The 25,395-nt window shown below is 37.3% G+C and overlaps 1 protein-coding gene across 1 annotated transcript in view; it reads left to right on the top strand.

Annotated features, from left to right (window-relative positions):
* RADX (RPA1 related single stranded DNA binding protein, X-linked) overlaps positions 1 to 25,395 on the top strand; it is an 84,794-nt gene that overhangs the window by 18,915 nt on the left and 40,484 nt on the right. Inside the window, 8 exon segments of the mRNA XM_070291251.1 lie at positions 1,124 to 1,266; positions 3,113 to 3,305; positions 14,841 to 14,946; positions 15,145 to 15,236; positions 15,344 to 15,466; positions 18,372 to 18,476; positions 19,805 to 19,969; positions 21,132 to 21,292. Coding sequence (XP_070147352.1) covers positions 1,124 to 1,266; positions 3,113 to 3,305; positions 14,841 to 14,946; positions 15,145 to 15,236; positions 15,344 to 15,466; positions 18,372 to 18,476; positions 19,805 to 19,969; positions 21,132 to 21,292 — 1,088 coding nt within the window.

Below are 25,395 nucleotides of genomic sequence, written 5' to 3'. Positions count from 1 at the left end.
TAAATCATGGGTATGTGTGTGTGTGTGTATTGTCACCCTGCTTATTTAACTTAAATGCAGAGTACATCATGAGAAACGCTGGACTGGAAGAAACACAAGCTGGAATCAAGATTGCCGGGAGAAATATCAATAACCTCAGATATGCAGATGACACCACCCTTATGGCAGAAAGTGAAGAGGAGCTAAAAAGCCTCTTGATGAAAGTGAAAGAGGAGAGCAAAAAAGTTGGCCTAAAGCTCAACATTCAGAAAACGAAGATCGTGGCATCCGGTCCCATCACTTCATGGGAAATAGATGGGGAAACAGTGGAAACAGTGTCAGACTTTATTTTTGGGGGCTCCAGAATCACTGCAGATTGTGACTGCAGCCATGAAATTAAAAGACGCTTACTCCTTGGAAGAAAAGTTATGAGCAACCTAGATAGCATATTCAGAAGCAGAGACATTACTTTGCCGACTAAGGTCCGTCTAGTTAAAGCTATGGTTTTTCCTGTGGTCATGTATGGATGTGAGAGTTGGACTGTGAAGAAGGCTGAGTTCCGAAGAATTGATGCTTTTGAACTGTGGTGTTGGAGAAGACTCTTGAGAGTCCCTTGGACTGCAAGGAGATCCAACCAGTCCGTCCTAAAGGAAATCAGTCCTGAATATTCATTGGAAGGACTGACGCTAAAGCTGAAACTCCAGTACTTTGGCCACCTCATGGGAAGAGTTGACTCATTGGAGAAGACTCTGATGCTGGGAGGGATTGGGGGCAGGAGGAGAAGGGGACGACAGAGGATGAGATGGCTGGATGGCATCACTGACTTGATGGATGTGAGTCTGAGTGAACTCCGGGAGATGGTGATGGACAGGGAGGCCTGGCGTGCTGCGATTCATGGGGTTGCAAAGAGTCGGATACGACTGAGAGACTGAACTGAACTGAACTGACACATATATATATATATATGTATTTAACCATTATTATTAAGGTTACTGTTTATTGCTAAGTTTTGTATGTGAGAAGTATATAGACTGGCTTAGCTTGTGAGAAGGAGTTGATTTGGGTCTGCTCTGGGTACCATTTTTAACTAATAAAATAGAATTTTGAAATTACTATGACATGTTTTTTCTTTTTTGTATTCTAGATACCAAAATAATTTCCCTTTCTCACCTTGAGATGATGTGGTCTAATACAAAGAATTTTCCTCCATTGCTTGTGAGAATCTTATATAAATCAAGACTGCAATACTATAGAAAACCTGATAAAAAGATGATTGAGCCATACCAAGTATGAATTGTGATAAGATGTTATATGTTAATTTATCAATCATAAATTATAACTTGCAGACCTGATATCTTCATTAGGATAATTTACGTTTAAATAACATGTTAAAAGTTCAACTTAGTAATGTAAATAATGAACATTAATATATATTTCAGGGTATTTTTCTATATAGTTTCTTATACATAAAGGAATTATTTCTGTATTAGTGCTCTTTAGTTTCCTTGATCCAGCTAGTCTCCTTCATACCTTTTTCTGGATCTTCAATGTTTTCCTTTTTTACTGAGATTTCTATACCAGCATATAAATATTAGTAATATATAGTCTCTGTGGGCATGCTCACTTGCTTCAGTTGTGTCCAACTGTTTGCAATCCCATGGACTGTAGTCCTCTGTCCATGAAATTTTCCCAGCAAGAATACTGGAATGGGTTGTCATGCTTTCCTCCATGAGATCTTCTTGACCCAGGGGTCAAACCTGTGTCGCCTGCATCTCTTACACTGCAGCCAGATTCTTTACCCCTGAGCCACCATGGAAGCCCACATATATAGTATAATTTTCCATTTTAAAAAAGGAAAACAATCTTTGACGTCAGGATACCTGTATTCTCTCTCTCCTTCTGGCAACTCCTTGAAGCAGTCTACACTAGTTGTTTTCACTGCCTTGCCTCCTGTTCACTTCTCAACACAATTAATTTGGCTCTTTTCTTCAGCTGGTCACTCACTATAGAGACCTTAATTGTCAAATCTATCTGACACTTCTGTTATCTTGACTGTGCATATGATGCTGATTTCTGTCCCATTTTTTTTAAACTTAACATTTTACTGTATTTCCACATTATCAAAAATTATTTTGAGTGCTTTGCTAAGCTTTTATAATAAAAGTCATACATACTTCTAGGCAATTTGCAAAGTGTATAAAGATATATAAAGCTGATAAATGATACCAACCCAAATCCTACCACTCAGTGAGAATCACTGTTAATATTAGTGTGTTTTATTCCCCCATTTTGTATGTATAGATCATATATATACATACATGTATGTATCTCTCATATATGCATATGTCTGTGATAGCATATCTATGTCATATATACCACATATATGCATATGTGCATTCCTATCATGTATTTGTTGTCATTTAGTTACCAAGTCATGTCCAAATCTTTGTGATCCCATGAACTATGGCCTGCCAGCCTCCTCTGTCCATGGGATTTCCTAGGCAAGAATACTGGAGTGTGTTGCCATTTCTTTCACCAGGGGATATTCACGACCCAGGGATCAAACCCGTGTCTTCTGCACTGGCGGGTGGATTCTTTATCGCTGAGCCACTAGGGAAGTCCCCTATCATATATTACGTATAACTATGTCATATATCATTGGAGAAGGCAGTGGCACCCCACTCCAGTAATCTTGCCTGGAAAATCCCATGGATAGAGGAGCCTGGTGAACTGCAGTCCATGAAGTCTCTATGAGTCAGACACGACTGACCGACTTCACTTTCACTTTTCACTTTCACGCAGTGGAGAAGGGAATGGAAACCCACTCCAGTGTTCTTGCCTGGAGAATCCCAGGGACATGGAAGCCTGATGGGCTGCTGTCTATGGGGGGTCACACAAAGTCGGACACGACTGAAGTGACTTAGCAGCAGCATTTTCTCAAATTTCTAAAAGTTCTTCATTCATAACTTTTCATCATTACAGAGTCTCTCATATTACATCATAAATTATTCAGTGGTTCTCCTATAATTTTGCTTCCTCATTCTTAAAAAATAAAATTTGAACACCATGTAGGTTAAAGTAACAAATATGCATTTATTAGGTAAAAATATATGTTTTACTTTTTTTTTCCTAGACCTTTCTGGAAGTCGCTGGCAGCTCAAGCACAGTGTCTGTGATTATGTGGAATACCCTGTGTCCTGAGTGGTACAAAAGTCTGCATGTTGGTTTAGTTCTTCTGCTTCAAAATTATTCTGTTAAAAAGAGTTATCCATTCAGGATGCAGCCTCTTCCTGTGGATCCACAGATCAAACTAATTTCTACAATGGGTTAAGTATTCAGTGAATTTGTTATTTTATCAGTATTTTGTTTGCATAAATTTGCAAAGTACCATATCAGTCAAAAGAACTTAAAAATTACTGAAGCTGTTAGAGCCTGACAAACCTTTAAATTCCTTTATCCATAAAAAAAATTTTGAGCAATCACTTAATAAGTGTATTTATTCATTTATTAAGGAAAAGCATCTGAGATTTTTATTATTGATTAATGAATGAGTGCCACTTTGGATTTACTTATTTTTCTTTTCTTTCATTTTTGTATTAAAATATTAAATTAGTGACTCGAATATAGTTTTTGTTACTTCAAGGTGCCATTTCAAAGGGCTTTTGTCAACATTCTATTTTGAAATAATTTCGAAATTACACAGAAGTTGAAAGAATAGTATAAAGAACTCCTGTATGCCCTTCACACAGATTCAGCAGTTGGCAACATTTACTTTATCATTTCTCCACAATAGATAGATAGATAGATAGATAGATAGATAGATCTCACCTCTGAACCATTTGAGAGTAAGTGGCAGCCATCATATATACATATCGCTTTACCTCTAAACACTTTGGTGATATTTTACTCTCTATTTCCTAAGAATAAGAACATCCTATTACACAGTCACAGGTCACAGTATAGTTATCAAAACTAGGAAATTTAAAGTTGATATAATAATGTTATATAACTTATGATCAGTATTCAAATGTTGCCAGTTATTGTAATCTTGAAAGGACTCTTCCTAATTAGTATTAAAATCACAGTATTGATATCTTGGCATCATCCTTAATATTTGGGGAACATTAGAATTAATATATTAAGTGATTGCTTAAGGTATGGATATGACTTCTTTGAATTTCCATTTTTGAAAATTGTAGGACACGTCAGTCAACAGTTTTAAGCACTGTTTGTGGTTTGTCATAGTTTTATACTGGACCTATATTTCTATGTATTCTGAACTCCCTAGCTGACCTATTAGGGTTAATTACATAAAGAATGTTCAGCTAATGTAGCCTTTGTTCACTGTTTACTGAAACATATATTTAGGACAATTTTGTATGATTCTGTATTAGTGTCTACCGGCTATAGACATCAATCTGGCTGGGTGAACAAGATATTAATTAATTTGATACGACTAGTCCATTATCACTAGTCCATTACTCTTTATCATAGGAGAAGATAAACTGATTGCTGTTGATATTTAATTAAGAAAACGTAGTGAAAGCTGGCAAGAGGAAGCTAATTCTAAACGTGTATTATTGTGTCTGCCAATTTATAAATTCTTTCCCACAACCATGCATCTCCAAGTGACAAAATTGCTTTTTAGTGAAAATTGAGACCTTCTTTGTCAATAGCAGATAAGGTAAGTGACTTCGTTGATGTCATATAATTGATCACTGGCATAGTGAAAATTGAAACCTAGTTCTCCTGACACCTAACCTAGTGTTCTTTTTACTAAATACAGTGTTTTCTGATATAAAGAAAATTAACTTCAATCACAGTTTCTATGTGGCTGTGGACAAATCTAGAAATGAGTCTGTACTAATAGCTGATTCTAAACCTTAAAAACATACGGAAAGTGGGACAATAGACAGCATGTGGTCAGTAAATAATAGTTATTAAAACATAGCAGTGAAAGTGAATTGAGCTCTATGCTACCTCTGCTACATAGAATTATAGGGCCAGATTTTCATAATATAAACTCTCTTTTTAAGATATGCTGCTGCTGCTGGCACTTCAGTCGTGTCCAACTCTATGCGACCCCATAGACGGCAGCCCACTAGGCAAAGCTATTTATACTTTTAACTGAATAATTACAAATATAGAAATCATTTTTAAAATGGGAACTTTAATGAGAACATGTTTACAATGCACCTTTTAGTCTTTAGAACAATTTTACTTATCAGTGTTAGCATCAGTCTCTGTTATCCCACACCTTTTTAATAAGTAACAGGACTTTTTCCCTCTTCATCAAGGGTCAGTGAGCTATTTCTATAAATAGCTGAATAGTAAATATTATAGGATGTATAAGCAGTATAGTCTCTTTCACAACAACTCAGCTCTGTCTTTATTGAGTGAAAGCAACCAAAGATAACGTGTCAATGGATGGGCATAGCTGTATTACAGTAAAACTTTTATTTGCAAAACACAGGCAGCCATCTACAAGCCATAGTTTGCCTAGTGTTCTTGTATAAGTGGATCTCAATACTACTGATACATTAGCATCATTTGGGGAGCTTTAAAGATCCATGACCATGAATTATTAATACTTATTTTTAGGAGGGGACCACACATTGTTGTATCTCTGAAACTCCTCAGTTGGATTCTAATGTACAGCCAGGGTTGAAAACTATTGATCTATGATTTTTAAAAATCTCAATGTGATTAATCATCTTTTAAAGGGAAAAAAAAGCTCTATAAACTGTGGTAGGCACAGGGAACACAAAGATAAGTAATATAGAATTCTACCCTTAGAATTAATCTAACACATAGATAGAGAACCTGTGGACACAGCAGGGGAAGGAGAAGGTAGGACGAATTAAGAGAGTAGCATTGAAACATATACATTACTCTGTGTGAAAAAGATAGCTGCTGTATAGTACAGGGAGCTCAACGAGGTCCTCTGTGATGACCTAAGGAGTGGAAAGTGGGGGATATATGTGTACTTATAGCTGATTCATGTTGTTCTACAGCAGAAACCAACACAACAGTTATCCTCCAATTAAAAAAAATAATTAGCCTAACAGGGTAACAGATACGTAAGATGAACAAATTACATGAACATGAAAGACTGCTGACAGTAAATGGTAAGAAAAAAGGATGACTGGAAGGGGAGAGGAAAGGAACAGAAATGTAGTTGAGGAAAGAGTGAATGGTCTGGAGAGTAGGAGAATGGGTTGAATTGGAGAAAACGTAAGTAAGGGTTAGGGATAAGAACAGGGTAGTTTAAATATTCTGAGAGAATACATGAGAAAGAGTATGCAATGAGGGCCAGTTTGGTCAGTACAGAAATAAGGATCTGTGATACTATCACTGCCTGCTAGGTGTTGATGTTGGAACACAAACCGTTGGGGTAATTTAGCTTGGTTTATTTTTTCATGCTTACACACATCATTGTAAGTTATAGAAACTAATGTAATTTTAAAGAAACTAAATAAATGGAAGCTTGTGAAGATGAAAATTCTGTTGTAAAAAAAGGACATATTTGCTGGCAATGTCTGATTTTTGTATATTGCCTTTTTGTTTATTGTTCTGTCCTGTCTTATACAAAATAGTGTTCAGTTCACATGCACAAATGATAAACCTTTTAAAGTCTTGAGATTTTCAGACTGTATTACATAATACATATTGAGGTAATAACCTTAAGTGTTTAGGGTTTGGGGTGAAGGAAGTTTTTAATTCATTTGAAATCCTAGCATTTTAGAGTTGGGAGGGACCTTGAGTATAACTAAGTAACTATGGCTATGAAAGTGGTTTGTAAAATGCAAACTATTTTCTAAGCACAAGGTAATACCATGTAATATAAACTTTCTTCACTCATATATGAAAAGGTAAAAGAGAATTTTGTAGTCACATGTTTGGTAAGAGGCAAAATGAGAAAGCAGTCATCTTCATTCTGGTTTAATCTTTGTTTGCTACATAGCAAATCCTTAGAAAAATATTGACATTAAAGAAATAAGAAAGCCAGATAGTTCTATGACTATTAAAGTGAATCAGAGGTTTAAAATAATCACACACACACCCACCACCCACCCACCAGGCAGGTATCATTGTATAGGCAAATTCTAGCAAACATTGAAGGAATGTGTCATTCCAAAATTTCCAGAGAATAAAGAAAGAAGGTATACTCTCTGACTTATTCTTTGCTACCAATATAACCTTGATAATCAAAACCAAATAAGAATTTTATGAATGTGGAAAACTAAAGGCTACCTTTAGCTATGAACATATATACAGATATACAAAATTGAAGGTTAGCAGACTGAATTGTTATATGTTTAAAAAAAGTGATTACACATTGTGACTAAGTTGTATTGTTTTCCAGCAATGCAAAGTTGATTTTACTTACAAAAACAGACAAGTGTCACTTCTACATTAATAGATTAAAGAAGGTTGTCCTAGCAGAGCCATAAAAGTCATTTGCTAAAATTTTACACACATTCATAAATTTTAAAAAGAAAATAGCAAGAAAAGGAACTTTCCACAACTGATAAAGGATGTTTGCAAAACAAAATGAAAACAAACACAACTCTTAAGGGGAAAATTTAGAAACACTCCAAAATTTTTTTGGGGGGCCATGCCTTGTGTCATACCAGATCTTAGTTCCCCAAACAGGGATTGAACCTGAGCCCTCTGTAGCAGAAGGGCAGAGTCTTAATGACTGGACTACTGGGGAAGTCCTGAAACACTCCTTTGTAAAATGGGGACCATTGATGGTCTTTTATTACTATTTCTGTTCAATGTTGTACAGGCTGCCCTTGCCAATGTGGGGATGCGTGAGTGCCTGTGTGCTCAGCTGTGTCTTGATTCTTTGCGACCCCGTGGACCTGCTAGGCTTCTCTGTCCTTGGAATTTTCCAGGCAAGAATACTGGAGTGGGTTGCCATACCCTCCTCCAGGGGATCTTCCCAACCCAGGGATGAAACCCGCATTGGCAGGTCAGTTCTTTACCACTGCACCACCTAGTAAGAAGATAAAATCCATTAAAAGCATAAGAGCTTTTTATTGAGGTATAGTTGATGTATTGGCCTCCTGGGTAGCTCAACTGGTAAAGAATCTGCCTGCAATGCAGTAGACCCCCATTTGAGTCCTGGGTCGGGAAGTTCCCCCAGAGAAGGGATAGGCTACCCACTCCAGTATTCTTGGGCTTCCCCAGTAGCTCAGATGATAAAGAATCCTGCAATGCAGCAGACCTTGGTTCGATTCCTGGTTTGGGAAGATCCCCTAGAGGAAGGCATGGCAACCCACTCCTGTATTCTTGCCTGGAGAATCCCATGGACAGAGGAGCCTGGCGGGCTACAGTCCATGGAGTTGCAAAGAGTAGAACACAGCTGAGCAACTAGGCACAGCACAACACAGTTGCTGTATTGCTGTACAGTATGTTAGTTTCAGGTGTCCTACATAGTGACTTGACATTTGCATACATTACAAAATGATCACCATAAGTCTAGTGACCACCTGTCCCCAAAGAAAGTTATAATGTTTTTATAAAGTTATTATAACTTCTTATTTTGTATATTACATCCCCTTGGCTTACTTATATAACTGCAAGTTTGTACCTCTTAACTCCCATCATCTATTTCATCCCCCAACCCCTGGCAACAGCTGATTTAGTCTGTGTATCTGTGAGTCTGTTTTTATTTCGCTTGTTGAATATATTTTAAGATTCCACACATACGCGAGACCATATGGTATTTATATTTCTCTATCTGGCTTATTTCACATAGCATAATATCCTCTAGATCCATCCATGTTTCAAGTAGCAAGATTTCATTATTTTTGATGGCTGAGTAATATTCCAGTGTGTGTGTGTGTATGTGTGTGTGTGTGTGTGTCACACACACCACATCTTTATCCATTAGTCTGTCAATGAACATTTAGGTTGCTTCCATATCTTGACTATTGTAAATGACACTTCAGTGAACACTGATGTGCATGTACCTTTTTGAATTAGTGTTTTTGTTTTCTCAGGTAAATAGCAAGAAGTTAAATTGCTGGGTCATATAGTAGTTCTGTTTTTAGCTTTTTGAGGAACCTCTAAATTGTTGTCTATAGGGGCTGCATCAGTTTACAATCCCAACAGTGCACAAAGGTACCCTTTCCTTTACATACCTGCCAACATCTGTCATTTGTTGTCTTTTATGATGATAACCATTCTAACAGGTGTGTGGTGGTATCTCATTATGGTTTTGATTTGCAGTTTCCTAATGATTAGTGATGTTGTGCATCTTTTCATGTCCATTGGTCATCTTTGTGTTGTCTAAGAAAAATAAATATCTATTTAGGTCCTCTTCCCAGCTTTTAATTTAGTTTTTTTCTTTAATATTTGTATAAATTCTTTGTCTATTTTAGATATTAACCCCTTATTGAATTATCATTTGTAAATACCTTCTCCCTTCAATGGGCTCTCTTTTCATTTTGTTGATAATTTACTTTGCTTTGCAAAAGTTTGACGAGGTCATATTTGTTTACTTTTGTTTTTTTCCCTTGCCTGAGGAGACAGATCCAAAAATATATGCTAAGATCAATGTCAGAGAGCATACTGCCTCTGTTTTCTTTTCAGAAGTTTTAGGGTTTCAGGTCTTGCATTTAAGTCTTTAATCCATTTTGAGTTTTATCTTTGTACATGGTGTGAGAAAGTAGTCCAGTTTGATTCTTTTGCATATAGCTGTCCAATATTCCCAATGTCATTTATTGAAGAGGCTATTTTTCCCCATTCTTGCCTCCTTTGTCATGGATTAATTGACCATATAAGCATGGATCACCAGGGCTATGTGCTTAGGGGTGCCTCCTATGTGGGTTGTGTGAGCCCTCCTATTGTGAATGACTACTGTGGACATGCTGGTAGGCAGGGCAGCCCCTGGCCTGGTTGGCTGCCAGACCCTACCTTGTATGGAGGCTGCTGGCCACTGGAAGGTGGAAGCCAGTCCCTGGGCAAGGGATGGGATTGTCGAGTGCGTCCATGGCTAGTGCCAACCTGCTGGTGGGTGGACCTGGGTTACTGCAGGGCTAGCTGCTTGGAGAAGGAAATGGCAACCCACTCCAGTGTTTTTGCCTGGAGAATCCCAGGGATGGGGGAGCCTGGTGGGCTGCTGTCTATGGGGTTGCACAGAGTCGGACACGACTGAAGCGACTTAGCAGCAGCAGCAGCTGCTTGGTATGGAGGTGTCCCAGGACTGGTGCTGACCAGCTGGTGGGTGGGTAAGCCAGAAACTTCTGCCATAGGGCAAAGCCCCAGTCATACCTGACCCACAGACTCTGCTGTGGACCTTCAAGGATGCAGCAGAGAATGGGGGAGAGGCTGCCCTAGCAGTTTCTTTCACCTTAAGGACACCTCTCTTTTCTGTGTCATCCCTAACTTTAACTCTTGAGAAAACGCTAAATATTGGAGGATCAGAAAGAGGGCATCTGGTGTATTGAGACACCCATTCACATTTTGATAAGTCCCCCAAGGTGCACCTCGAGGTCTCTTGATGTTTTCCATTTGAGGAACGGATCCAGTTCTAGTTCAGGGCTTTCTCCCTGTAGACAGGACACCCAGTTTGCAAGGCGCTGCTTTGCACAAATGTCACAGGCTTAGTGGGACCTGGAAGTCACATTTGGGGCATTCTTGCCATTTGGTTTTTTTAATTTCTGGGTATCTCTTTGCCATTTGCTTTTTTGGGGTAACTTCCTGCTGGCGTGATTTGGTTTGGTTTGTTTGCTTTGAGTACACAGATATTTTGTACTAATCGCTTCCTCTAAGGTTCCATCTCCAAGTCCCCTAGGAAAAATCCTAAGTGATTGGTAGACCTATGGTTATGATCCAATGAGGAGAAAAAAACCTGATAAAACTTTAAGAAAGGCTTTCTAGGGGGAAACTTGCATTTCTGTCTTTGAGATGTAAATGTTCTATGTGATCTTCCTAGGATATTCTGTGTTTGTGTGTTTGTATGTATGTGTTTTGAAAACTCTGACCTTTTGGACAAAGGTCACAGGTCTGATGGAACTGGGAAGCCATGTTAATGTGACTCTCTGGCTGGAGAAGGCAATGGCACCCCACTCCAGTACTCTTGCCTGGAAAATCCCATGGATGGAGGAGCCTGGTGGGCAGCAGTCCATGGGGTCACAAAGAGTTGGACACGACTGTGCGACTTCCCTTTCACTTTTCACTTTCATGCATTGGAGAAGGAAATGGCAACCCACTCCAGTGTTCTTGCCTGGAGAATCCCAGGGACGGGGCAGCCTGGTGGGCTGCCGTCCATGGGGTCACACAGAGTTGGACACGACTGAAGTGACTTAGCAGCAGCAGCAGCTGGCTGGCTAGGTTTTGGTTTATTCTGGTTACTTTGGTAACGCACAGACATCTGGTACTAACTGCTTCCTCTAAGGCTTCCTCTACGTTTTCTTGTTTCTTTCTCCTCAGATCCCTGCAAACAGGCAAGTGGCTGTGGAAGCAATTGAGGAACTCTGGCCAGAGTTACTCTCTGGTGTGTTCCAAAGGCCCTGCAGCCCACTGTGCCATAGTATCTGCTACCCAAGCAAGTGAAGGCTCTCCTTTCCTTCTGCCTTAAGTAGAGAACCAGGCCAATTAAAATTGTGCAAGCACAGGTCAGGCACTTAAAAGCCAGTAGGGTGCCTACTGCTTGAAGACTCCCTTGACAGGATAAGGGGGATCACAGAATGGACCAGGCTACTAGGGTATCCACCCCCAACAAGACAACTTCCATGCAATGCCAGATACATCTGGTTCAAGCATAACACTGAGCCCACTTTTCCCTGGCCGCTGCCTTCCTGGCAAGACTATGAGGTGGATTCCTCAGCCTATCTTTTCTATTACCTTCACCTCTTTCCCCCTTGGTCCAGACTGATTTACAGGAGGCTAAGTGTTGCCTCTGAGCCTTCCCAAGAGGCTTTCTTCCATAAGCTAGAAAAGGAAAAGTAAACCTTTCCAACATAGGTAAATTGGTATGTCAGTCCTTCAGTTTCATTGAGGTAGCCACACAATTCTTTTTTTTAAAAAAAAGGAAAAACAAAACTATCCTTGTTTTACAAATGTAATCTTTACAGGACCAGAAGGGTGGCTCCAAAATTAATCCCAAACCCACCAATCCTTTTACCACTTCCCAAATCCTCCATGTTTATCTTAAGAGGCTTGTAACTATTTTCTAAAAGGGGAAACAAAGTCATCCTAGGAAGAACTTGCCTGTATCTTTGAGATGCAAGTGTCCTATCTGGTCTTCTCAGGACGACTCATCTCTGCTGTCTTTTAAAATGTAAATTTTAGAAGGAGTAAACTAGAAGTTGGCTTGTCCAAGGTAAATAGAAATCCTAAATGCTTTTTCTGCAAATATTTAGCCATCTAGCCAAGTGAATTTTACTTGTTTCATCTGTCAGAAACCCAATTTTAATGCAACTTCTTTTGTAAACTGATCGGTTTTACATTGCTGAACCTGACTCAGGACTGAAATCTTAAAATAAGAACTGAGGTCTCTCTGTGTGTGTATGTATCTTTGACTTTGGATAACATTGCCTTGGTTGATTTGTAAAAGAGCTGTATTTAATTAGCTTAAATAAAAGTAAGTGCTTACAAACCAAACAATTCAAAATACAAAAGAAATTAAGCTAAGTGAGTTTCAGGCTCACATGAGCTGGGAAGTATTTAGAATCAAATTAATATCTGAAATTAATGTTTGTTATTACAAATTTTGTCAGCAAGGAAAGGAACTTGCTATGAAGAAACTTTTAAGGACAGAAAATGTAAATGAAATAGAGTTTTCGATAAATTCTATTAAGGGTAATAGTGGCATAGTGGTAAAGAATCTGCCTGCCAATGCAGGAGATGCAGATTTCATCCCTGGCTTGGGAAGATCCCCTGGAGGAGGAAATGTCAACCCACTCCAGTATTCTTGCCTGGAAAACTCCATGGACAGAGGAACTTGGTGGACTACAGTCCATGGGGTCGCAGAGTTGGACACAACTGAGCATACAATATTAAGAGAAAAAAAATGACATTATATTCCTATATCATCCTATAAAAATCAATGCCAGACATATCAAATGCTTAAACATGAAAGGCAAAACTTTTAGAAGAACTTATAGAAAGTATGTTTGCCTTTAGGATAAGGAAGCATCTTTTGGATAGCACAAAGAAATGGTAACCATAAAAGAAAGATTAATAATCTCAACTACATTAAAATTAAGAACTTGTGGGACTTCCCTGGTGGTCCAATGGCTGACTCCACGCTCCCAGTGTAGAGGGCCCAGGTTCTTTTCCTGATCGGGAAACTAGATCCCACAGGCCACAGCTAAGAGTTTACATGCCACAGGTAAAAAAGATCCTGCATGCTGCAACTAAGACCCAGCACAGCCAAATAAATAAACAAAATATTTTTAAAAGGATAAAACAAATATTAAGAACTTTTGTCCATCAAAAGACACCCAAAAAAATTCAAAAACTGGGTGAAGATATTTGCAATAGTATAATCAACAAAGGTATTCAGTATATATAAAGAACTAATACAAATAAGAAAAAGACAATCCAGTAGAAAAAATGTTCAAAAATATTAGGAGGTATTTCACTAAAGAGGATGCATAAATGAATTATAGGTATATGAAATGTTGTTGAACAAAATTAGTAGTAAGAGAAGTACAAAATAAGACCACAACAAATTGCCATTTTGTATCATTAGATTGACAAAAAATAAGAAAGTTAGGAATTTCCCTGGCTGTCCAGAGATTAAGACTCTGTGCTTCCACTGCAGGGGTCACAGGTTCAGTCCCTGGTCAGGGAACTAAGATTCCATATGCTGCATGGTACAGCCAAAATAAATAAATAAATTTAACAGAACCAAAATTTGGAAAGGATGTGGCTCAATGGAATTCTTGCACATTGCTGCTGAAACTGTTAATAGTTTAATATTTAATATTTAGTAAATATTAATAAATATTTATAATATTAATAAACTAAGTGAGGAGTTAATAAATACTACTTTAGAATAGTTTGGAATTATCCTATAGAGTGACTTCTCTGGTGGCTCAGACAGTAAAGCATCTGCCTACAATGTGAGAGACCCTGGTTCGATCCCTGGCTTGGGAAGATCCTCTGGAGAAGGAAATGGCAACCCACTCCAGTACTCTTGCCTGGAAAATCCCATGGACAGAGGAGCATGGTAGGCTCCTACAGTCCATGGAGTTGCAAAGAGTCGGACACGACTGAGCGAATTCTTCATCGTATAGAGTGGAACATTTGCATATTTTATAATCCAGGTTTTCCCTTCTGGATATAATACCTTAGAAAATATTTGCCTGTGTGTACAAGATATGTCAAAAAAAAATTCATAGTGACTGTTCATTATGACAAAAGCTGGAAATAACCCATATGTCCAGCAATATGATGAAGAGTAAATAGAATTGTAGTATATCAACACCCTGAAACATTATTCACAGTAGAAATGAGAAAAAAAAAATGCTACGTGCAGCTGCATGAATGAATTTTAAGACCATAATTTTAAGTGGGGAAAAAAGTAGCCCTAGAATAGTACATTATGGTATTACTCCATTCATTTAAAGTTCAAAAACAAATCCAAATAGTGTACTATTTGGGCAAAAACACTTAAGTGATTTTTTTTAACCTTTTAAAAAATTTAAGTATATAGTAAAACACAAAGATGAGTGGATGTGATAATGTCAGAATAGATAGAAGAAAGCTATTGAAAATGATCTAGTTCTTAGGTTTAGTGGTGGACTCAAAGCATTCAATCTGCTTTTTGCTGTGTGATATATACATGTGTATATTATTTTATATGTATATCATATTAAAGTAATATATTTCTTTTTCAGAAATCTGCCTGAATATTCGAGATCTTCCTAATATAATTATCACCCCAGAAAAGAAGGTGAAACCAGAATGGAGATTGCCAAAATTAAATCACCGTTTTGTTATGAGGTAAAATAGATTCTTGTAAAATATCTCAAATATTAATTTTCACTGTTACTCACTGAAACAAGGTATTATAATTTGCTCAAAATCTACCCCAAATTATGGTGTAGCAGTTAAATAGATATGCATTTTCATTCATATTTGTAGAATGCTCTTTTGCTATTTAAAAATAAAATATCTATTTAATAATTTTTCTTCTTTTAGATGAGAACTGGATAAGATGCCAAATAATTGTATCTGTGATGTTATTGGAGTTTTGGTTTTTGTAGGAAGGGTCCAGCGGTTAAAAAAGAAGGGTAAGCTTATGATATTGAAAATCATAAAATGTATTTCAGTGAATAATTCTGTGTTCATATGTACATAATCCATTGTCTTCATCTATTCTAATATTCTATCCATATAGGTAGCCATGAAGATTTTTGGTCATATTGCTGGATTCACATTGCTGACTTGACTTCAGAACAACCATTTATAGTGGAGCTGTTTTCAACATCTCAGCCAGAAATCTTTGAACATATTTACCCAAGTACTCAGTTAAAATATTATTAACATTTTATATTTGGAAATGGGAGCAATAACTGAAAAAAAAATAGTAGAGTATACTAACTTACAGAATGCCATGATACTGAGCTAGCAAATTCAAGCAGTCTGATAGCACATATAAATTTTTTTCTATATTAATATTATAAGTGGTATTGTAGATATTAACTGTCTTCTGGTTTTCTATTCAGAATTTGGGATTGAAACTAGTTTTTCAGAAAACAGGTGCTCTTATTAATTCTCACTTTTAGCATTTTAGACATAAAAGGTTGAAATTCTGTGAAACCAAAGCATAGACTTTGTATCCATTTGGAAACTGAATTAATAGACCCCATTTAAGACAATGAAGACTTTACTAATGTAGAATTATCTGGTAGAGGATTGGGAAACTATGTAATTAAATAATGACAGTGGTAAGTATGATGTCATTTGAGTATGAAATTAATATTAGGTTAATGGTGTTATACCACCTGGTCAATATTTTACTTACTTTGGTGTTGATTTTTCCCCTTATATTTATTCATATACATAGGTATTTTTTCCACTACTTTTATTTATTTCAAGACATTTAAGTATGTCCTACTATGTATTTTATGTAACAACTTAGTCTACAAACCTATTTTGATGAGGAAAAATATATTTAATACTTTCTTATAACAACTTCAGTGAAATTTTTCCTTGTTTGAATTTGTCACATAAAGCTATTTTAGATGCGGTGAGCTGTTTTCCAAATGAGTATATGAATGAAATACGGATTGTTAAATGCTTGCCAAAATTGGGGAAATTCCCAGTCTTGACTACATATATTTTTTTTGATCAGCAACAACATAGAAATGGTAGAACATCAGGAGACCTAGAGACCATATACAGGGCTCTTCTGCTACCCCTTTATTCTCTATTGTAAAATGGTATTACCCACTATTCAGATATTACCTCATTAAAATCCACCTTATGCTTGTGAGATTAAAATTTTAAAATATATGTATATGAATAGAACTAAACATTACCCCAACTATGATTGGAGGGGAGAGCAGAAAGAGAATTTTGACCAAAACCAAGGTATGGGTTTCCAAGGTAAGTGGGGCTATGACCTTTCATATAACTTCTCTCAGGGCATAGATGGTTGATAGTGATGATCGCTCATGACAATTTAGATGGGTTTTATGGCCAGATCCCTCTCTCTGTTTAGCCACTATAGCTGTTTTAATAGCTAACTGACACATGTTTTGGCAAATGATCTTTCACAGAAATTTTGCCATGTAGTCACATTCTATTTCTTACGGAAACATGAAATATATCTTTTAAGAAAAGTCTATATGAAGCTTCGTGAGATTTACTCTAGTACAAGAGTTGGCAACAATCACTATTCATTTTCATCTTTTGACCAAGAGTGAAGGAAAAAACTGTGAAATAAATGGTGAGTATTAAGGAAGCTTGAGGCCTATGAAGAACATAACTAAGGATCTTCTGGAACAGTACCAGAATCCTTTGGTAGTAGGGCATCTATTTTACTTTGTATGTGTGTGTGCTCAGAATCACAGGCTTTGGCGATACATGGTGCTGTGGAAGGCCCATGGTGTGTGCATGCTGGGGCACCACTGGCCCCGGGCCACCTTTTTTACTTTTCATTAAGGAGAGTGAAGAACTAAGGGGAAAACTTTTTTGCTGCTTACTATATATTAGTTGCTCATAGATGTTACTTAATTTTGTACTTACAGTTACCTTTTAAACAGGTGATGTTTTTACAAATTTATGGGTGAGGATATAAAGGTCAAGAGAGATTTTAAACAGCTAGAAGGTGTTAGGTTCAAATGTCTTATTTTTAGCAACCATGAACTTAGAATTAGAGATTTCTTTAGTATTCTTATGTCAGCATCTTTAATCATGAATACTCACATCTTTGTATAGTTTTTGAAATAAATGAAAAACAATATAAAGAGAATTATTCTTAGTCATTTGAACAGATTTTATTTCTTTTCATTGCTCCAAAATAAAAAACTAGTAAATGAGAGATACAGGAAATAAATTTATAGATATTATCATGCTCCAGGGAAATATTTATTCTCAAATGAGAGCTTACTGTTGATAGGAAATTGCAAGTATTTATATTTATTTCTTCATTTCCTGATTTGTAAGACAACTGTTTTGGCACATAGTAAGTTAAAATTTTAAAGATATTTTTGCATAAGTAAACTCTTCCTAAATAACCTGATAGTTACAAAACAGTTGATAAATTTTGAAAGTGGTTGAAATCTGAAGACATGATAACCTCATTTTCAAGGATTCTTTTTAGTCTATCTAGTTGGTGAGGAAAGCCAACAGAAAAGAATACATGGTAGAAGCCCTGTCTTTGAGATTTAAAGTCTAATTGAGATAAACACAATTAAAACACTTGCATAAACAAGTTCACATTAATAGTGTGTAGCCCTATCTGATGGAAAGAGTGAGAGTAATTTCAGGGATCAGGTTAGATTGGGTTAATCAGTGAAAACATGGAGAAGCTCAGTTTTTTTTTTTCTCTGTAGGAAATAACGGTTCACACTCAGTTGTGTGGCCAATTAAAAGACTTTCACTCTTCAACTGTCCAGCAAGCAGGGCCTTCATTTATGTGCAGCTGCTGTATTAATACTTCCTAAAGGAAAAGTGTTAGATCCTTGTTGCTCCAAGTGTGGTCAAAGGGCTAACAACAGTAGTATCACTAGTGCTAAGATCTCACTAAGCAAAGAATTTCAGGCCCCACAATAAAACTACTGTATCTGAATTTACATTTTACCAATTATCCCGTGATTCCTGAGTTCAGTAAAACTTGAGAAGCACTCTGTTAGATTGTGATCTAGGTATTTCCCTTTGAAATGCATAAATAATTTCATAAATATTTTCTTTTCCTTCAGTGACATATTTCATGTGTACACAGCTGAAAGTTGTCAGAAATGATGATCAAGTACCTAAACTGCTTTACCTCACCACTACAAATGAGAGTCACATGTTTATTACTGGTAAGCAATTTCTTTGTATATATTTAATTGGAAATCTAATATATTTTCTCTTCATTAAATTAAATTTTCTATTATAACATTCAACCACAAGATAGGCTTATTTTGAACTCCTTCACTATAATATTGGTTTAACAAAGAATATGTGTGTGCGTGTACACAGTAGTTGCTCAGTTGTATCTGACTGTTTGCAACCCCATGGACTAGCCCACCAGGCTCCTCTGTCCATGGGATTCTCCAGGCATGAATACTGGAGTGGGTTGCCATTGCCTTCTCCAGGGGATCTTCCTAACCCAGGGATTAAACCTGGGTTTTCTGCATTGCAGACAGATTCTTTACCATCTGAGCCACCAGGAGGCCTCAATAAAGAATATACAGCCTATGAAATCTATTGCTTCGAGATGATTTACAATTCAAGCAACAATTTTCTGACTTTCTGAAGAATTTTATGTCCTTCAGTTAACTTTAATTCCTGCTTAATGTTAAGTTAGATAATCATAAATGGCTTCACAGATTGAAGACTGTTTGGCCCTGTATCACAATAAGGATTCAACTAACAGTAGTTTTAAACTGTTAAAATGAAAATGTATGTTAAATTTTGGTCCTCAGACTTGCATTTTACTTACATAGCAAGCAAAGTCTCACTGCTTATCTACAAGTTTATTTTTTTTCCCATTCTCTCTGATAATGTGGGCAAAAAAATCAGATGAGTGAGAGAGTACTGTGAAATGTTTTACTTACTAGAATGCTACCATCTTGGTAATTAGGAAATTTGTCAAAGAAGAGTCCTAGGAAGGATGTAATACACATCTTTGTTTATACCTCATTTTATAAATATGAGTAATATCAGATCTAATACATACTAATAATATCAGATGTAAATGACACTTAAGTACATTTCAAAAGCATGAGTTTAAATGCTGAGCTATATTCACAGAAAATTTAGTTCATATGTGCTATCATACCTTCAGGTTAATACATAAAAATTGGTTTCCTAAGAAGATGCTAACCAGTTGGATAGTTAGAAAAGTCCAGACTATTAGTTTTCTTTTTCTTCTGGCTTTTTTTTGATATCCTACAGACAGCTACAGTGTAGTCCACAGAAACTGTAATATGTTCGGTTTCCTTCTAGAGTTAGGATTTATTTACCATCTTTGATAATTTTATATGCATATTCAGTATAATTATGTGCTACATAGTGAATAAGTTGACTTCTTTTCTTGGTGACATAAGATTGATCTTATATTAAAATGTTTTTATACACAAAAAAGTCCAGGCAGTTTACTACAGTGATTTTATTTTCTCCTTATTTTTACCCTTCATGCAATGAGGTCATAAAGGCCAGCCGTATAACGATGATGCCAAGGTAAAAAACTTTATTCAGTGGGTTAAAGCGAAGAACGATTCTGGCGAAGTGAAGAATGCTGTTATGGGTGGATATTACCCCTATCCGCCAGTGCCGGAGAAATTTTCGAAGTATAGTAGTTCTCTTAAAGGTACTGATGAAATTACTAGTCGTTTATGATTACATGCTATATGTATGCTATATGCCTTGTCATTTAGTCATCTTTATTCTTTAATTTGAGTAGACCAAAGTGTAGCAATACTCACTGTTAATAATTTGATCTTTATCAAGATATAAAAACATATGTCCCATAAAGGTGGATATTTTTATTTTATTAGACTGTAAGAAAAAAGGAATATAGACTGACTAAATGGAGATAATATCTTGATTTAAGGTCTTTGAGATAAAATCTGAGTTGGTAGATCCCAACTCCTATAATATTATTTAAATTAAACATATGAAAGGATACATTGGACAATTTGATATCAAGATACAACTATATTAGGCCACTTTATGGAATGATACATAGATATCCCTTGGTATCTATAGGGGATTGGTAAGGAGCCCCATGGATACCTAAATCTGCAGATGCTCAAATGCCTTACATAAGGGATATACAGTGATTACAGTTGGCTCTTTGTATCTGCAGGTTTGCAAAACTTACAGATATGTGTATTGCAAAACTTGTGGATGACTGTGTATTGGATATAACACGGTTGAGGCTCCACCTGTAAATAAAAATGATATCAAAATTAGTGAGATTCAGAATAAGTACTGATGAGAGACAATGTTAATTTATTTTAGTAGAATTAAAATATGATAGTTGAAAAGTTTAGCATATATTCTTTTTGAAAAGCTGTGGGATAATTGCACAGGTTTGGAAAAAAAAGAAACTTTGAAATACTGATCTATCATCAGCTAAATATTGGCATCCTTCTATACTTCATAATGCCAGCAATATGTAGTATATGCTATATACAGAATATAGAAAATGTTAACATCTGTGCTTCTATGCAATGGCTAAGCAACACTTTATAGTTTGAAGTATGATATATAAATTACATTCAATATGTGAAATTTCTGTTTCAGATTAAGACACCAGACTAGAAGACTGTATCACGATTTAACTGAAATATATTTTGCCAGTTTTACCAACATCACCTAAGGGGATGCCACATATAAAGTCTCATATACTTAAGTTATTAGCAAGTTTATAATTTTCATGTTGTGAAATTACATTGCAAATCTAATTCTTATTTTTCTCATTTCAGTTCTTTAATACTTACAATTTCCTTGGAATTACTCTTTTGCAGTTGCATCACTTTTGACAGCTATAAGTGAAGTGAAGGTGGAGATTGAAGACTTGCAGTATAGGGAACAAAGGCTCACTGCAATTCAGGGAATAATTACTGTTATAAAGTATGTCCCGCATCTCAGTGCAACTAAAAGTGCCTCAGCATCTGAAACACTACGGGTATGGTGCCAGAGAATTAATAGTATATCTCTGAAAACACTCTGATTGTAACCACAATTGGTATTATATAGTTTTTTAAATTTAAATTTAGTTATTTTAATTGGAGGCTAATTACCTAACAATATTGTATTGGTTCTGTCACACATCAACATGAATCCACCATGGGCATACACATGCTCCCCATCCTGAACCCACCTTCCTCCCCGTGCCATCCCTCTGGGTCATCCCAGTGCACCAGCCCCAAGGATCCTGTATAGAACCTAGACTGGCAATTCATTTCTTATATGATATTATATATGTTTCCATGCCATTACCCCAAGTCATCCACCCTCTCCCTCTCCCACAGAGTCCAAAAGACTGTTCTATACATCTGTGTGTCTTTTGCTGTCTTGCATACAGGGTTATCGTTACCATTTTTCTAGACTCCATATATATGTGTTAGTATACTGTATTGGTGTTTTTCTTTCTGGCTTACTTCACTCTGTATAATAGGCTCCAGTTTCATCCACCTCATTAGAACTGATTCAAATGTATTCTTTTTAATGGCTGAGTAATACTCCATCGTGTATATGTACCCCAGCTTTCTTATCCATTCATCTGCTGATGGACATCTAGGTTGATTCCATGTCCTGGCTATTATAAACAGCGCTGTGATGAACATTGGGGTACACGTGTCTCTTTCAATTCTGGTTTCCTCATTGTGTATGCCCAGCAGTGGGATTGCTGGGTCATAATGAAGTTCTATTTCGTTTTTTAAGGAATCTCCACACTGTTCTCCATAGTGGCTGTACTAGTTTGCATTCCCACCAACAGTGTAAGAGGATTCCCTTTTCTCCACACTCTCTCCAGGCATTTATTGCTTGTAGACTTTTGGATAGCAGCCTTTCTGACTGGCGTGAAACAGTACCTCATTGCGGTATTGATTTGCATTTCTCTGATAATGAGTGATGTTGAGCATCTTTTCATGTGTTTGTTAGCCATCTGTATGTCTTCTTTGGAGAAATGTCTATTTAGTTCTTTGGCCCATTTATTGAATCAGTTCAGTTCAGTTCCTCAGTTGTGTCCGACTCTTTGTGACCTCATGAATCGCAGCATGCCAGGCCTCCTTGTCCATCACCATCTCCCGGAGTTCACTCAGACTCACGTCCATCGAGTCCGTGATGCCATCCAGCCATCTCATCCTCGGTCGTCCCCTTCTCCTCCTGCCCCCAATCCCTCCCAGCATCAGAGTCTTTTCCAATGAGTCAACTCTTCGCATGAGGTGGCCAAAGTACTGGAGCTTCAGCTTTAGCATCATTCCTTCCAAAGAAATCCCAGGGTTGATCTCCTTCAGAATGGACTGGTGGGATCTCCTTGCAGTCCAAGGGACTCTCAAGAGTCTTCTCCAACACCACAGTTCAAATGCATCAATTCTTTGGCGCTCAGCCTTCTTCACAGTCCAACTCTCACATCCATACATGAGCACAGGAAAAACCATAGCCTTGACTAGGCGGACTTCAGTCGACAAAGTAATGTCTCTGCTTTTGAATATGCTATCTAGGTTGCTCATAACTTTTCTTCCAAGGAGTAAGCGTCTTTTAATTTCATGGCTGCAGTCACCATCTGCAGTGATTTTGGAGCCCCCCCAAAAATAAAGTCTGACACTGTTTCCACTGTTTCCCCATCTATTTCCCATGAAATGATGGGACCGGATGCCATGATCTTCCTTTTCTGAATGTTGAGCTTTAAGCTAACTTTTTCACTCTTCTCTTTCACTTTCATCACGAGGCTTTTTAGCTTCTCTTCACTTTCTGCCATAAGGGTGGTGTCATCTGCATATCTGAGGTTATTGATATTTCTCCCGGCAATCTTGATTCCAGCCTGTGTTTCTTCCAGTCCAGCGTTTCTCATGATGTACTCTGCATAGAAGTTAAATAAGCAGGGTGACAATATACAGCCTTGGTGTACTCCTTTTCCCATTTGGAACCAGTCTGTTGTTCCATGTCCAGTTCTAACTGTTGCTTCCTGAACTGCATAAAAGTTTCTCAAGAGGCAGGTTAGGTGGTCTGGTATTCCCATCTCTTTCAGAATTTTCCACAGTTTATTGTGATCCACACAGTCAAAGGCTTTGGCATAGTCAATAAAGCAGAAATCGATGATTTTCTAGAACTCTCTTGCTTTTTCCATGATCCAGTGGATGTTTGCAATTTGATCTCTGGTTCCTCTGCCTTTTCTAAAACCAGCTTGAACATCAGGGAGTTCATGGTTCATGTATTGCTGAAGCCTGGCTTGGAGAATTTTGAGCATTACTTTACTAGCATGTGAGATGAGTGCAATTGTGCGGTAGTTTGAGCATTCTTTGGCATTGCCTTTCTTTGGAATTAGAATGAAAACTGACCTTTTCCAGTCCTGTGGCCACTGCTGAGTTTTCAAAATTTGCTGGTATATTGAGTGTAGCACTTTCACAGCATCATCTTTCAGGATTTGAAACAGCTCAACTGGAAATCCACCACCTCCACTAGCTTTGTTTGTAGTGATGCTTTCTAAGGCCTACTTGACTTCACATTCCAGGATGGCTGGCTCTAGATTAGTGGTCACATTATCATGATTACCTGGGTCGTGAAGATCTTTTTTGTATAGTTCTTCCGTGTATTCTTGCCACCTCTTCTTTATATCTTCTGCTTCTGTTAGGTCCATACCATTTCTGTCCTTTATCGAGCCCACCTTTGCATGAAATATTCCCTTGGTATCTCTAATTTTCTTGAAGAGATCTCTAGTCTTTCCCATTCTGTTGTTTTCCTCTATTTCTTTGCATTGATCGCTGAAGAAGGCTTTCTTATCTCTTCTTGCTATTCTTTGGAACTCTGCATTCAGATGCTTATATCTTTCCTTTTCTCATTTGCTTTTCACCTCTCTTCTTTTCACAGCTATTTGTAAGGCCTCCCCAGACAGCCATTTTGCTTTTTTGCATTTCTTTTCCATGGGGATGGTCTTGATCCCTGTCTCCTGTACAATGTCACGAACCTCATTCCATAGTTCATCAGGCACTCTGTCTATCAGATCTAGGCCCTTAAATCTATTTCTCACTTCCACTGTATAATCATAAGGGATTTGATTTAGGTCATACCTGAATGGTCTAGTTTTTCCCTGCTTTCTTCAATTTGAGTCTGAATTTGGTAATAAGGAGTTCATGATCTGAGCCACAGTCAGCTCCTGGTCTTGTTTTTGCTGACTGTATAGAGCTTCTCCATCTTTGGCTGCAAAGAATATAATCAGTCTGATTTCGGTGTTGACCATCTGGTGATGTCCCTGTGTAGAGTCTTCTCTTGTGTTGTTGGAAGAGGGTGTTTGCTATGACCAGTGCATTTTCTTGGCAAAACTCTATTAGTCTTTTCCCTGCTTCATTCCGCATTCCAAGGCCAAATTTGCCTGTTACTCCAGGTGTTTCTTGACTTCCTACTTTTGCATTCTAGTCCCCTATAATGAAAAGGACATCTTTTTTGGGTGTTAGTTCTAAAAGGTGTTGTAGGTCTTCATAAAACTGTTCAACTTCACTTCTTCAGCATTACTGGTTGGGGCACAGACTTGGATTACTGTGATATTGAATGGTTTGCCTTGGAGATGAACAGAGATCATTCTGTCGTTTTTGAGATTGCATCCAAGTACTGCATTTTGGACTCTTTTGTTGACCATGATGGCTACTCCATTTCTTCTGAGGGATTCCTGCCTGCAGTAGTAGATATAATGGTCATCTGAGTTAAATTCACCCATTCCAGTCCATTTTTGTTCGCTGATTCCTAGAATGTCGACATTCACCCTTGCCATCTCTTGTTTGACCACTTCCAATTTGCCTTGATTCATGGACCTGACATTCCAGGTTCCTATGCAATATTGCTCTTTACAGCATCGGATCTTGCTTCTATCACCAGTCACATCCACAACTGGGTATTGTTTTTGCTTTGGCTCCATCCCTTCATTCTTTCTGGAGTTATTTCTCCACTGATCTCCAGTAGCATATTGGGCACCTAATGACCTGGGGAGTTCCTTGTTTGGTATCCTATCATTTTGCCTTTTCATACTGTTCATGGGGTTCTCAAGGCAAGAATACTGAAGTGGCTTGCCAT

This window comes from Ovis canadensis, chromosome X (genome assembly GCF_042477335.2).
Source record: "Ovis canadensis isolate MfBH-ARS-UI-01 breed Bighorn chromosome X, ARS-UI_OviCan_v2, whole genome shotgun sequence".
Classification (NCBI taxonomy): Eukaryota; Metazoa; Chordata; class Mammalia; order Artiodactyla; family Bovidae; genus Ovis; species Ovis canadensis.
This window is presented reverse-complemented; position numbering and strand designations above follow the sequence as displayed.